The following is a 16,130-nucleotide window of genomic DNA, read 5'->3' on the forward strand; positions in this document are numbered from 1 at the left end:
CTCCAGCTGGATGGATAGCCTTTACTTAGGAAAATAATTGGGAGGACGAGGGAATTGCAGTGGCACACAAGAGGAGGAGAGAGAGTGGGCAACACAATAACACATCCACCTCTGCTTCGTGAGGCAAAGAAATAACCAAATTGTCTGAAGCTCAATAACCCTTGACCTACAGTATAATGACTGGGTCCTCCTGTCAAGTGAAAATATGCAATTTTCAGTGAAGAAACAGGGAAATTTCACGGTTTCACAATGAACACTTTTCATGCTATAAAGGCTGGGATGTTGTCACAACTTCAATTAAGAAGTTAGACAGCACAGAAGCAAATCCAGAGGAAAAACCCGATCACCATCATCAGCTGCTGCTGCTGCTGCTGTGGCCATTTTAATGATGTTTCTGCGTGATTCAGGGACATTGGTGAATGCTGGGACTTTTTTTTTTTTTTTTAAATATATCACCGAGGTCGGGTCACCCCTTGCCCTTTTCCTCCTCGGGCAGCCAACCAAGCACATCCTGATGATTAGAAGGGGAAAACACCACTGCTGTTGCAGTGGGGTCACGTGTGGCTAAATCTCACACAGGCTACATCTGATCTTTGCACTTCATTAAGCCTGACCCGGGCAACTCCAACCCCCACAGCCTCTGAGCCCGCCCTGTTGACTACAACCTCCAGCATGCTTTGAGCAAAACAAGCGATGACAGACAAGCCGTCCTTGGTGGTGGGGTGGATATGTAAACAACACCTCCCACACATGTCTCTGTCCCTCAAGCAGAGCATAGTAAAGTCTCTAGACTACTGTACAGTATCTGGAAATGGTTTTAAGGGACAACAAGCTATTGTAATTTGCTAATTTTGATTATTTTTTACCACAGCAAGCTTTTCTCAAAAAATGCTAGCGCTTCAAACTGTTTCTTTGGAAAGTGTTGTAAAAAAACAAAAACAAATAAGGATCAAGGGCTGTTACTGTATATAATATCACCACATCTGATGGACGCACTGTAAGATGACCAACTCTATAGACTTGCCTCATCATTTCCATTTCAAACAACCCATACTAACCTGCTCACACACACACACACACTCACGCACGCACACATAAAAAGCAGGTCAAGACTGGTGGACTCATTTGAAAATGGGTTACAGGAGATTATATAAAACCAGGAGGGGACTAGAGTTACATGTTTCCCCGTCCCACAGAGACGTTAGGGAGAAAGAGAGAGAGAGAAGAGGAAAAACCAGGCCAGGAACACTCACTGCCTTGCAGTGTATTGTACAGGCTAGTAAGTGCTAGGACTAGCAAAACTGAAGGCTGTACAGTAAGTTCAAAAAGAGGCCTATATGCAGCAAAATGTTCCACTGTTATGACAACTCACAAGAGGAGGATGACAATGGCAAAATTACTTGGAAATGGCAACACTGTAAAAAGATGTGCAGTCTGTTACTGTAGATTGCAGTGGAGTGGCATTTTAAAATAACGTATACCATTCTAAGTGGCATTGCTCCTAAAGCTGGCTATAATGACATTGAGTCTACAGTATCATAAGCCTCGACTTGACATATAGTAAGTCTTGGGTATCGAAAGAGATCCGATACATGGTGAAATAGTCAATTTGTAAATCAAATCTCTCTCTTCCTCTCTCAGAGATACATTTCTTCCCACTCCACATAAGTAACCTAGGAATTGGAAGGTATGATTCTGCATTTCAGTGCATTTAGAGGCTGAGCAGTTATCTCCAACCCCTGCCCACCTTCTCTTCAGTGACTACACTCTTTATGACAGTGTCTCTGTTCTCCAACACAGGTGCTCCTTCCTTCCTGGGCGGAGGAGCTACAAATAGAGATCTATTCAGAGCACGGCTGGCTGGGTTGGGAGGTATGTAATTTGACCAAATCTCTTTTGAAAAAGAGAGTTTAGCTTAATGAGACTGGATAACCTGGATACATAATGGTTAAATAATAAATAAATAAAAAAACTGCCACAGTAACAGGGAGGAGACTCCATAAACTCAGAGAGGGGGCGAGAGAGAGAGAGAGAGAGAGAGAGAGAGAGAGAGAGAGAGACAGAGACAGAGACAGAGAGAGAGCGAGCAGAAGGGTGCAGAGGGAGAGACAGACAGACAGACAGACAGGGTGAGAGGGGAGAGGAGGATGTACTGTAGAAAGAGGGAAGGAACAGGGAAGGAGAGGTGGAAAGACAGACAGGATGTGAGAATAAGGCAGAGGAGGAAGGATAGTGGGTAGAAGGAGAGAGAGGAAGAGATGGTTAGAGTGAGAGGGAGAGGGACAGGAAGGAAGAATGAGAGAGGAAAAAAGGAGAGAAAGTAAGGGAGAAGGAGAGATAGACAGATAGAGAAAGAGATAGACTTTCTCGAGCCTAAAGCTCAGTCATCCGCTGAAGTCATCCACATCCTTAAATAATTCCATCTTATGGACACTCACACTCACACACACCCGCAATGGATTTACAGTTCACCTTATTTTCTCACACACTCACACTTGGGAAAGAAACATGATCCTCTTTCATGCCTGTTGCAAGCTGAAAAAAAAAAGCCCATTCAAAAAAACCTGCAATCTAGTTCAGTAAGGTGCTACAATCTACTGTTTTTTTAGTTGATATACTATAATATAGGTTTTCATCATATGACAATATAACACACAATAGAATTGCTGCAATAGATTTAAATGACAGCGTTGTTGGTGGGTGCATCTAGTAATTAGTGCTTATGCCACTCCGGAGATGAGGCTGTGTGTGTGTGTGTGTGTGTGTGTGTGTGTGTGTGTGTGTGTATGTATGTATGTATGTGATTGTGTATGTATGTATGTATGTATGTATGTATGTATGTATGTATGTGATTGTGTATGTATGTATGTTGAGTGTGTGTGTGTGTGTGTGTGGTAGATGTGATCTTGGTAATATTTCATGTGTACACATGGAACAAATCACATCTATAAACAAACAAACAAACAAACACACACACACACACACACACACACACACACACACACACACACACGTCAGCATCGTATCTCAAGTGTATTAGTGTATAATTACTGCTTTGCATCTCATTTTTCATGCAGACTGTGTCATTTCTGACTAGCCCCACTGACAGCTACGCAAGCAAAGGTTTAGAAAGGCATGCTGGGAGGGAGTGAAGACACAGCTGAGTGCATGAGCTGTCAAGAGGTGGACCTCACGAGAAGCAAACAGTCATGCTGATGAATTAATTTGAATAATTTTCTAAAGTTATTGTTTCCCCATAGTCGTTTTCTTACAGCAAACTGTCAATCTATATTGTGAGGTGAAATTAAATTAAGTGAGAAAGAGTACTGTATGTTTGTAGCTAGGCTTTTGTGTGAGTGTGTTTGTATGTGTATGTGAGTTTCTGTGTGCGTGTGTGTGTACATGCACTTACTTGTTACTAGTTTACTTTTCACATTTACTTTATTATGTGTGTTGATGTGTACAGTATGTCTGTGTTTGTGTCTGGCAGTGTGTGTGTTTGTGTCTGTGTATACTGTATGTGTGTGTGTGTGTTGCCAGAGCAGGTGTGTATGAGCATGTATGGCGGTGTAAACAGTGCCATCTGCAAGTAGGTGGAATCGGAAGCAAGGCACCAAGACTTTGGCAGACGAGGGGGAGGCGTAGCACGCCAATGTCCAGGAAATGTCCAGGTGGGCCTGGCCTGGAATGAGGCTCACAGATCGTCTGCCTGGAGGTGTGAAACATCCCTCTGGGGCAGGAAGGCAGCGAGCCATGTCAGGTGAGTCATACTGGGACATGGATGGCTCGTCTCATGACTGACCGCCTCAGCCACAGCTTCTTTCCCAAAGCCATACAGACAGGGTGAACTCTCTTCACTCCCTGTGTTATACTGCATTTATTGTCTGTCTTATCTCATTGCTGTACATGTCGGTGAATGTAGAGCTGCCCATCAAACTAATTCCACCAACCTCTGTTGTCGTCCAATAAAAGGATCTTGTATCTTTAATGCGATATCTCCTTATGTCAACTCTGCTAATCTTAGCATATACAGTATATATGCCATTTAGCTGACGCTTTTATCCAAAGCGACTTACATTGCAGTGAGTGCAAATATTTCAGTATATATGGTCCCAGCGGGTATCAAATTCATGACCTAAGCGTTGTTAGCGTCATGCTCTACCAACTGAGCCACAGAGGACCACACCTTTGAAGGTGAAGCATGTTGTTTTGCATGTTGCTGCCTTCTGTGGCCACACAAAACATTTGAAAACCTCAATATGCTATGTTTTCTGATAGCAGTAAATATGTTCATGCCCATGTACACAACCCAAAACTATGGTATGTAAAATGGTATGTAAAGACCAGTACTCAACCTCTACAACACATTTTAGAAACCTTTTTGTTTGGACCAGAAAAGCACTCTCCACTGAAAGCTCAAATCTACATACTGGATCTAAAAAGATATAAATACAAATATATATTAATTTATATTGAACAGTGACTGGCTTATGAATTACATTTTAAAGAGTCCTTTCCTGTACAGTGCAGATCATGACTACTATGAATTGGCATTTACTTCATGAAGATATGACACTGTCACACGTTGCTACAACACCCCATGACAGAGCCCTGCAGGGGGATTATCTCAATGTGATGCTCTGTTACAAACTGTTTCTTTTTGAGGAAGTTGAAACATTTGCATGGAAAATACTAGTAGGAGTAGAGCATGACTTTATCACTGAGCTGGTAAATTGTCTTGTCTGTATAATGAAGCTCTGACAAGTTACTGATGTTTAGAATGGGTAAGAGGACAGCATTAGGAAAGTGTACACAGTCATTTTAGTTGTCATGATACCCTGAACAATTGAGTGCCATTAATTAATCATGTGAAAAAGCTGAAAGCAACCGATATGTAAAAGTTGGATTCCTTACTTCACATTTAACTAAGTATGTGTTTGTTTGGAAGCTGAGGAGCAATGAGAACAATATATGGAAATCAGCCTTGCACACATTCTAAGACCCAGGGGGTGAGGAAATCAGCAGGGACCATATTATGATGACATATATAATGACCTATATAATGAAGCTGCTGCTGCCTGGTTCAGACAAACTGTTGCAATAATACCAGTGGGAAATTGGGGCTTCCACTTTGACCCTACTGCCTGAATGCCAGTGACCCTGTCCCTTAGCAACTACCACGGGTGTCCCAGCAACCGTGGCTGCCACGGTGACCTCGCTGCAAGGCTAAGGTTTGGCCATGCTTTAAAACTGTGACTGCAGTTCTCTAGTGGAATATAAGTACAACTGCTTTTGCTTTTTGACTGACAAAACCCATACAGTCATTAGAGAGGCTTTGAACTTCACTCATATTCAAATGAATCTCCTTAGAAACACTGCCTTTTACAAAATTTGGGAATATTTGCATAACCATATTAGATAACACTGTCCTGTGCTCAATTTAAATTCAGTTTTTACAAAATTATGTTAAGAAATTAACATAACTGATGAAAGGGAAGAATGAAGCTACTGCCATTGCTATTAGTCTTAACAGTCATTTCCATTAAAAAAACAAACTATTTAGCAATCAACCAAACCGCAAATCCTGAAACAGCCAATCAACCAATCAGAGATTAATTAGGGGCTGCCCCGGTACTCACACTGCCCAGGTTGACCTCCCTTTTGCCGCCTCTGGAGAATTGGTTGGTCAGATGGTATATCATGTTCCTCCCACGCTTCCTGGCCTCGCTGAAGTGAGAGCTGCCACTCTTCCTGCTTCGCCTCTTGTCTGCCGAATCTGTCAATCAAACGTCATCTCCATGTCAACTTCATAACATCTTGTGTGATTGAAAGTCAGCAATTTATCCTTTGATTTGTACAGCGTCAACACAAATTTAAACACCTCCTTGTTCAGAATCAAAGACTTCTGAAAGTGTGCAGTGCGGAAAATCCATTATCTGCGATGATTGAATTCTAGCCCTGATATAATGTGACAATGACAAACAAGAGAGCACTGTGAAGATGAAAGCCTTAGGGAAAAAGGTGCCTGAATCATAAATCATGTCCAAACTAAACTAATAAAGTTTTTTTGTACAACTTGAGGTAGTATAGCCCACCTTCTTTCTTGTGATGGCCTTTTCCATGTATGTCTGTGATGTCCTTGAATGAGAAGAGGAATAGGACCATCTCTCCTTTCTCATTCTTTATGGGCACAATATCCAACAGGCACCAGAAAGCACTCCCTGGAACAAACAGACATTCATCAAAAAATAGTATTACATGGAGGACAAGATCCATCAGCTTCATTCGCTCATTAAATTTGCAGTACTCAATGGATGGAAATGCTAATGCTAACTATAATGTTAATGAAAATACATTTTTCTTTGTGAAATAATAACAATGCTGCTCGTGCTGGATTAATAACAATGACATTTGCAGAAAAAGTTCAAACCATTGCCCAAATGGGAAAGAAATCTCTTGAAACAGATTATCAGGATCAAATTAGTATGGTAATAATTGAGTGAGACAATAGCAATTCAGGCCAGGATCTAATATTGATAGCATAGATCTATACCAATTGATGATCAGACTATCAACAACCTATCCCATCTAATTTATTTGATGTCAATTACAATCATAGAAAATCAACATCTAGTGTACTATGTAACTGCCGTTGGCTGTAAAGGAACCACGGATAAGTGAAACTAACAGCATGGGCATTCCTGTATAAAGGAAACTGGTAGAGAGGGAGTCAGCGAAAGATCGTTATTTCAGATGAGGGAGAGTTAACAAGTCAGATTCTAGAGGAAAGGGGCATGTATCCAAGACCTTGCTTGAACCTAGCCTGCTCATTAGCAACTCCCGAGAGATGAACAGCTCTGCCTCCAAACAGATGTTGCACATCTCCCAGGGTGCTGGTGTGTGTGGGTGTGTGCGGGTGTGTGTGTAGTCTGTCTGTGATGGTGTAGCCTTAGCCAGGCTTTGTTCCGTGAGCTATTCAAAGCCTGGTCAGACCGCTTTGCAGCTCTCAGATTCAAAAAGAAAAAAACTTCGGGCAAGATCCTTTTTCTTATTGCCGATGAACCATGATGTCGTGGAGGTGGGGCTCCAGATGGAAAAAGGGTTGAAAAACGCCTTGGATATTTTCATATTTTGATTTGATTAGCTAAAGTTTCATTTGGATTCATCACATTTCAACATTTCACTCCCAACTGCTACCGCTGTACTGTCCATAAACAAACGGCATGCTGAAGAAACCGAAGTTAGAGAAAACAGATGACGCGGCGGAGGTTATCCTGAACAGAAAGAGAGGCGTTTAACTAGACTACTGATGGAGTAATCTCAGATAATAAGCCGTTTTTTGGGGAGTATGTTCAGCACACTAGCACGGAAAAAGGTTTCATTGCGCTTATCCCTCACTGTGCAGCTTTCATGATCCCTGTGAGTTAGTGACACATTGGTTTACACCATTTCCTGCAGAAGGTTTAGGTCCCATCTGAGGGAACATAAGCCTATTTGAGAGTGAGAAAAGCTGATGTGTTTCTCTGTGCACATGTGACTATTGTGAACTATAGAATGACTGACAGGGTTCTAAGAAGTAAGCTTACAATTCCACTTAAAATGCAGTCATTCAAACCTAGTAGCTAGGAAGACCATGTAAGTTTGCAGATACACACACACGCACAAAAACACACACTCACACACAAACACACAGACGGGAACATGAACACACATGAACTCATATTATGCTCAGTCTCGTCTCACCCATTCTCTCTGACTCCCTTCTCTCATGCCCCTCACCCCACCCCACCCCTTCCCCCCCGCTGTTGTGCAACAGTAATGCTGTTTTTCCCACCCACCATTCTTCTTGTAGAAATGGACCTCGGCCTGGTACTCCTCCCTGCCCTCCAGGGCCTTCTCCATCTGTTGGGCCACATGCTCGCTCGTGTCCGCCCCATACAGGAAGCGGCAGCTGCAGTTCTTCTGCATCACCTCGGTGCGCGCGAAGCCCGTCAGCTCGCAGAAGCCGTCCGAGCAGTAGACAATGGGGTAGCCGCGGTGGCCCTGCGCGTTGCCCAGCAGGAAGTTGCTGTCTGTAAGACGACAGAAACAAAAGGCGGTTGTTTAACAGTTGTGAACTCAAACTCAAACGTCCTGATTCGCTCCTTTCCTTTTTCTCATCTGCATTGATATGGGAGAACTGGACAGGTGGAAGAGGTGGCAACCATATGTTGTGTTTTCAGATCAGTGCAAATGAAGGAGAGGGCACAAGGAGAGAGGGTCTCACCCTCTGTGTACCCAACATACTTGTGGAAAGCAAATTCATTTGAAAGTTCATTATACTTCATTAATGTAATTACTAAAAGAGATGATTATCCTTTTAAAGGCAGGTAGGTAGGGTGGGACACACAATGTGAATATATTGGCTGTGGAAGAGAAGGGAAAGTCCGTTCAGCACCAAAGGCCCTTTCTTTAACTCTCTTTGTTTTCAGGACCATGGACAGAGCCAGGCAACGTTACGCGTACACAGTCTCTCAGATCTTAATGTACCTGCGCTCCCCAGGGTGGTATTACACCTACTTAATTTATTCATGCCTGCAGACTCTACATATATACATAGCTAAGCAGCAGTCTACTCTGGAAATGCCTTAGTTACAGGTTGGAATGGCCAAATGTACTGTCTGATGCCCAGAGGCAGTACTCTTCATTTGAGTATGGGACATCTACATCTCTTTACATGGTTGGTTAACCCTGACCTAATTGAGAGAAGGATTCATTCAGTGCAATACAGTCTCTTTTACTAGACAAGTAGACATGCATGGTATCAAGCCTCCTTGTAGTGAATGAATACACTGTGGCTAAACTGAACTAATGAGGATATAGTGACTGTAAATACTAAAGATAAAAAGTCAACACACACCAGACGGATTAGTTCGAATTCAGTAAAAATTCCAAAGGGAGCGTTTCTTACAGCACAACGGAGCTTAAGCAGCTGCCGTGTCGCTTCCACAAACTAGCGCTTTAATTGCCCATCCTCGACAGAGAAGAGTCCGCGGGGGGCTGGTGACAGCCTTCACAGCCGTGTAGCGAGTGGCAAAACCGCCAGGGAGGAATTAGATAAAAAAAAAAGACCCAGCAACCAGATCCATCGCCCCGACAACTGCAGAAGTTCCACGCCGTTCCTGGCAAGCGGTCTGCACGTGCTTAAGCAGACTTCAACATCATGGTGACTCAGATTATTTTTTGTTAGATGACTGGCTATTTACAGGTCTTTGTGAAAGTCTGATTTGGTCGAGTAAAGTGGTTCCACTATGAGAAATGAGGTGGGGAATGTAGGGTTTTGTCATACAATACAGCCAAACTGCAATTCTCCAAAGAAATGGAATCCAAATCCATCCAATTCTACTAGTGGTGTAGTGCCATTGACAATACGCCTGGGATACAGAAACTAAAAACTGTATCCTTTGTACAAAAACTGTCCTATTTTATACTCCTCGTACTTATAAATCACAGGTTTAAATCGGTTTGGGACAACTCTTTTTATGGACATTCATCTCTCTGCCTTATGCAATGTGCAGGTCTAAGAATACACACAAAACTCAAGTCAGCATTTTTATATCTGTCTTCCAAGTGGGTCAAAGGAAGGTAGACCTGTGCTTGCTGTGCAATATCTTAGCACTGACCAAAATGTTAACAAACTTGCATACTGTAGAATAACAGCCTGCTATTTCCTGACACTAGCCCTACTCAGCTGCTATGTCATCCTCAGTGTGCTTCGTAAGCACAGCTACCAGTATGCAGTTATAATTAATTGTCTTGGTAAGCCTAACAGTTTGCTGCTTACTCATGTCTGAAGGTATCACTTTATTTCTCTACCAAGCTTCTTTACCACTGCACTGATACTGTACAGAGTGATTGTTACCTCTAAGAACCAAAGCTAATCAAGTCGAAGAATCAGTAATTGACAGAGAGTCTCTAACGTGGCCATATAGTGTCAAGTCTGATAAACAAACTAAGAATGGCAGACTAGCAACCTCAACCCAAAAACCAACCAAAAAGTTGGAAGTGGACAGGAGAAGTTTGAGTGTATTTGTATACTTTATTCTTTTCTCACTCCTACAATGTGTACCACCAAATAAAGAAGCAACTGTGTGTGTGTGTGTGTGTGTGTGTGTGTGTGTGTGTGTGTGTGCGCATGTGTGTGTGTTGTGTGTTTGCGTGTGCATATCAGAGTGTGTTTCGTAGTGCCTCAGTCCTTGGCAATAATCCTCTTGCTGATCTTGCCTGCGCCTCTATGGCTTGTCTTTTAATTACACATCTGTACAGCAGAGAGAACTGTAATCTGGGTTGCTAGATGCTAATGCTAACAACAATAAGCAAGCAAGTGCTATTCCTCCTCACATATGGATCCCCATTGGGTAAGGCAGTGTGATCATGATACTCAAGTTCATGGGAGGAGGGGCAGTAGCTAATTACAACCTTAACAAAAATCAGTGGGCAGAGACAGCATCATGATCACTGTCTTCTTAACGTGTAATTACAGTTAGCTTTGGAACAGACACTCAGGCGGTCTCATGTCATTGGCTGAGGTCATTGGTAGTTTGCTCAGTATGCATATTTTAACACCAAGCAGTGACCAGCTGAAAACAATATTACAACCTTTGAACCTCAAATGAGTCTAGTGTTAGTCTACATCCCTCCCCATTCCCCTGCATCAACGACAATCGTAACATAGAGAGATGCTAACCCAATCACTTCAACTGTCAACCAACTGTCTGCTGCTCTTGTATTCAACCCTTAGTAGAGGCCCCTTGGACCCATTCATCACCCAGTGAACAATGACCGCCACTAGGTTCAGTCTTCCACCACTTACGCTCTCCCCTTGGTTTATCTGCTGCCTTTGAAGGAAATGGGAGAAAATGAAACCCGCTGTTATCTCTGCTTACAGATGCCCCACAGTCATGCTATCCACAGGATGACTGCTGTTGCTGCAGCCGTTGTTACTGACTGCCTGCTGCTACTGGGGAGGTCGTGCTGGGGAGCTGGGGGGTCTGCGTGGGGCAACACACACACACACACACACACACACACACACACACACACACACACACACACACACACAGGCATGTATTTAATTGTCACACACAGGCATACATGCACGCACGCACGCACGCACGGACGCACGCACGCACGCACGCACGCACGCACACACCCACTACTGGCTTCTCTGCTTGGGAGGCCACATGAGCTCACATTGCTATGGGCTTACACACTCAACATTGGCAAAGTAGAGATCTTATTATTAATCAAACTCACAGTATTCAGCAAGACGTCTTGCTCACTTGGGGAAATAGATATTTGCATAAAAGTGATAGTATTGTTACCAAGATGTTGGCAGCAATACATTCAGTTGTGATATTTATTTATATATAAATCCTTCTGAAAGAAGCAAAGATAGTGACTAGCCTGCAGACAGAAAGATTAGAACTTAATTTATCCAATCTTATGTTGCCATAGTGATCGAGCAAAGCATGGTTCTCTGTTCAACTATGGGGTTACTGTGAACCTGGTAACCACTCTACTTGAGGAACCACCGGGCCCCACTTAGACTTAATAGTTGAAAATTAGTTTCTCCTCATCCTTAGATAAGTGTAATAAAGTGGTCAGTATAATCATAAACTACTATATCACTTACCAACCTTGGTCCTGGAACGCTACAAAGAGTAGCCTAGCTTTTATCCTAGCCCAGCACTAACACACCTGTTTAAAGTCCTGTCGTCTTAGTGGTAAAGCTATAAACAAATATGCGACACTATCTCCTCCAGGGTTCACCTCCTGAGTCTGCTCTGTCTTCCCTCTTGTCTATATCCCTCTCCAATGTTCTACCTTTTCAGTTGACAATAAAATACTACAAGAAAGTCAATCACCAAGGTCTTGAGAACCATAGTTAGTGACTGGTTTCTCAGAAAAAGTTATCTGTAAGCTACACAAATAAGAGGAATATGTATAGCCAAAAAAACACAAACGCCTACTTGGAAAGGAAATGTTTCACAACCCACGCGCCATACAAGAGGTTCAGATTTTGCTTCAGGTAAGGTGAGAATGTGGGTGCCATTTTGGTTATATAAGGTAAGCTGGTGAGGGGAGGTTTGAATATTAGCCTACCATCAGCAATACAAATCATTCCTTTCCAAACATGCCCAAGGCCATGCGCTCTGGAGTCCTTGACACACGCTGTGCATGCCAAGGCCAATTGCTTTTTCCCAGTCATTCCCAAGCTTCAACAGGGCTTTCTCCAGGCCTATTCGGTGCTTAAAACTCTTTAAGCTTTTAGCCTCTTCTATGTACCCCCCTGCTCCTTACGAGGCCAGACTGAGCTAGGAGCACAGTTTAGAGCAATATTCCTATCATCTAAGTGGTTTAGTTGGCTAGCAAACTGTGGGTGGCAAGCATAATTCAAGTTAGCTCACTGTAACTACACAATCAAATGGATCTGAAAAGCACTTTTTACCAATACAATTGTCATAAAGTGCTTCAGTTACCAGAACCTGTTGGGAAACCGGAGGATTTGATGTGTTGCTATAGTGTCTGCATGGTTCCATAAGTGCAGGTATTGTCAATGTGATAGTGATGCTAAGTATCTAAATGGGCCCCTCTCCGAGCATCTTGTCAGTCAAACGCACACACACCAACGCGCTTGTGCCCCATCCGCGTTCTGCGGCGGGACCCGGTTGCCTGGGCAACCGGAGTTAGCTATTTTCAGCTGCGGGCACGCTGCCACGAGAAATATCCTGTCGCGGAGGAGCTAAGGGTGGCTTTGAAAAGAAGGTCCGGTGGCACTTCAAACAGCGTCTGCCTACAGATATCGTCTATTGTTGTGTGCGCTTCATAGCATATCCTACTTTAATTAGAGGCACTTTTTGAATATATGGAAAACTAGTTTCTAAGGGAGGAGAACTGCAGGGGGCTTAAAAAATCAGACGTGCAACATTATGAGAAATGCTGTCCACATAACATTAAAACAACAAACTACCCTTCTTCTAACAAACTACCACATCTGCGGCAGAAAATGTGAGGAAAACAACTCCCTCTGTAGCAATAAACTCAGCTAGGACCCTGCAAAAATGTGACCATGACCTCAGTTGCCCCCCACAAAGAGGTTTGGGTTGTTGTTTGAGAGTTGCATTGATGGTCATGACCTGACCTCTGAAACACAGAGGGGAAGTGCCTTCCGTCCCTCAGGCAACTCAACATGGTGATAGTTTTAGTGATAGACATGGCCTTATTAAACTGTAATCGCACATCAAAGTCGTATGATAAGGATATAAAAGGAAAGGAGGGGTCTAGCTACAGTATATGAGTAAGAGGTCTCCATCGACTTGTTTGACGATAAGAATTAAAGTCCAACTGTGGGCCTTGCACTGTGTGAATTATGGCGATGAAAGTGATTATACTGTTCTACAGTTCAAAATGCTCTGTTGACTGACAAGTAATAGAGCTCATTTTAAATAATGGAAACACATCCAGTAATATGACACTAATCTGTGTTTATATCATATTCCTCAACCCTAAATGAGAGGAAGTGGGAAAATTGTTTATGCGGACACACCTAATATTTGATAAGAGAACAAACAAATGTATTTGTTCCGGAAACAATTGTTTATATGACCTCCCAAATTAAAAAGTGATTTCAGATAAATTATCTACCAGACTTTTTCATGCATACACACATACAGGCACGCACGCATGCACACTCCCCCCCTCCCACTCATTCTCTCCTCAGTGTCTGTCTGCATACGCACAAACACGTGTGTGTGTGTGTGTGTGTGTGTGTGTGTGTGTGTGTGTGTGTGTGTGTGTGTGTGTGTCATATAAACCAAAGAAAGAAAAGTATTTCATTGACTCTATGAAAGCACATTTTCTCATATATTTGCATTCCTCTTCTAACAACCATCAGTGAAAAGCAGAACAGGTGTTCTCAGACATGATTAATTAGAAATTAGTTCCAGTCAATTATGACTGTATTGTGTTCCACATTTCATTACTTGAGGAATACAATCCCTAATCATCATCATGTGTGTCTTTGTGCTTCGAGTTTGGCAGAGCACTACCAAGCCCTCATTACAATGGTTGACTCACTGCTCTGAAAACTACAATTATGGCACTACAGCCATATCAATTCACCAGCCATATCAATTACACAGCAACGTCATACTCGAATGTTTACATCCATTGTAGTATCTGTATTTTAGACACATTCAAGCTGAAATGTAGCTTTGATTTAGTTTAATCTAGTTTATGCAGTATTAGAGGTATTTTCAGGACACAGAATGATTTGCTGTTACAAAAGGTGACAGTAGGAAGACTGTAGTGAATCGACAACAGGCAAACACTGGCGTCCCTTGATAAGTGTTTACAAAGAGCCACAGCCTCCCATGAGCCTTTCCAGGAGGTTGAAAACAAGAGACAGGCCATGCAGAAATTACACTCTGCTTTAATGGTTGCTCAGAGCAGTTTAAAGCAGTAACTGTTTAAGAACTAAGAGCTCCATTGAGAAAGTGTCACTGCCTGCAATTTCTGGTCCACTGTATATGTCCAATTAACCAAGCTTCTTTAAGCCACAATCCATAATTCCAAAAACAACAAAATGTCTGCTTCGCTACATACAGCTGAGGGATGGGGTTGGAGAAATGTTACCTCTCAAATTCATAAACTGCACTCTGGATACAAGGACATGCTGTGCGACATCAACATGGGAGTTTGAAGCATATTACTTTTGTTTGTAAACATGGAGTAAAACAGCCTTTACAGGCAACACAGCGTTTAAGCTCACGAAGCATCTATAAATAATATTCTTCGAGAAGCATTGTAGTAATAGAATAGTGAACTACTGTAGATTACACACACACACACACCCTTGTTTAGGCACACAAGGGCTTGGCAGAAACAGATTTTGTTGTTGATGCCTCAACAATAAAATATCTGCACACAGATACAGGTCCAAAGCAAGTATTCATTAGGAAAAGAAAACACCTGTACAAACACACTATGGTCCTGTACCTCTTCTTTAACATGTATCAATACACTTTCTCTCTATTTTGGGTCGTCAATAATGATTTGACTTAAAACCAAAAGGTTTGGTATTTTGGTATTTCCTATGAATAAATGGTAATCTATTGAGAGGCTTCAACAGTATGTAGGCATGTTCTGTATTGGTACTTCTACACTTCTACCACTACAGTACTACAGTATATTATTACTCACGGGTGCCATCGAAGCGGGTGGCGATGGTATCCAGAAAGGTGTTCTGGGGGGCCAGCAGCCCTTTCATCACCGGCATCTTGGCCCTGGTCTGTGATCAGCGACAGCTCCGCTAGAATCACACCATCCCAAACACAGGGGGGTCCGCTGAGGACTCTCAGGGGGTATGGGGGGGTACGGGGGCAGTTCGACAGCAAGGGGGGGAAGCACATCTAAAAGACGCCAGCTTTATCCATGCAGACTGCCAGTATGGTAGTACAACCTGAACTGGTCTAAGGGAGAAGCAATGCACTCAATCGAGGAGGTCCAGGTCAATAGGTGGTAGGGAGTGGGGGGAAAGGGAGGGGGAGATCAACGGTTAGGTCCAAAGTGATCAAGTCGATTGTTCAGGTACTCTAGAGATCCAGTAGAGATCTGCCTACTCAGGAGTGTCTGCACAGGTGCTGCTGGTCTCGCACTCCTTCTTAAAAAGACCAGTCCAGAGGCTGTAAGTGTTCCTCTAAATCCAAACGGGCTTCATAGGACAGAGAATCCACAGGACGACAGGCATCTCTTTCTCTTTCCCTCTCTCTTTCTCTCTCTCTTTGTGTGTCTCTGTCCCTCTTCGCTCCCTCTTTCCTTTCTGCCAAAGATGCTACAGTGTGGCAGGCAGAACAGTTACATCTTCTTAAGCTTTCTCACTCTGCCTCTCCCCCCCTCCTCTCTCTCTCTCTCTCTCTCTACTCTCGCTTTCTCTCCCTTTCTTTCTCCACTCCCTCTTCCATCCAGTCCTGTGGTGGATCAGCCAATGAGATTCTTAGTTTTCACTCCCCTGCATTCTCTATAGAAACCTGTTCTCATCTGGGGGATGGAGAGAGAGAGTGGGGAGGGGGGATTGAGAGACGGAGAGA

General features: G+C 43.0%; 1 protein-coding gene across 1 annotated transcript in view; it reads right to left on the reverse strand.

Moving 5' to 3' along the window:
• The window catches only part of kcnh4b (potassium voltage-gated channel, subfamily H (eag-related), member 4b), a gene marked incomplete at both ends in the record, with an annotated part of 33,245 nt that extends 17,926 nt beyond the window's left edge, over positions 1 to 15,319 (reverse strand). The window contains 4 exons of the mRNA XM_083687851.1: positions 5,640 to 5,776; positions 6,096 to 6,221; positions 7,839 to 8,072; positions 15,244 to 15,319. Of these exons, the coding sequence (XP_083543977.1) occupies positions 5,640 to 5,776; positions 6,096 to 6,221; positions 7,839 to 8,072; positions 15,244 to 15,319 (573 nt within the window). The remainder of the gene's footprint in view (positions 1 to 5,639; positions 5,777 to 6,095; positions 6,222 to 7,838; positions 8,073 to 15,243) is intronic.
• Positions 15,320 to 16,130: the final 811 nt, after the last annotated feature.

This window comes from Argentina silus, assembly GCF_951799395.1.
Source record: "Argentina silus genome assembly, chromosome: 16".
In the NCBI taxonomy this organism is placed as follows: Eukaryota; Metazoa; Chordata; class Actinopteri; order Argentiniformes; family Argentinidae; genus Argentina; species Argentina silus.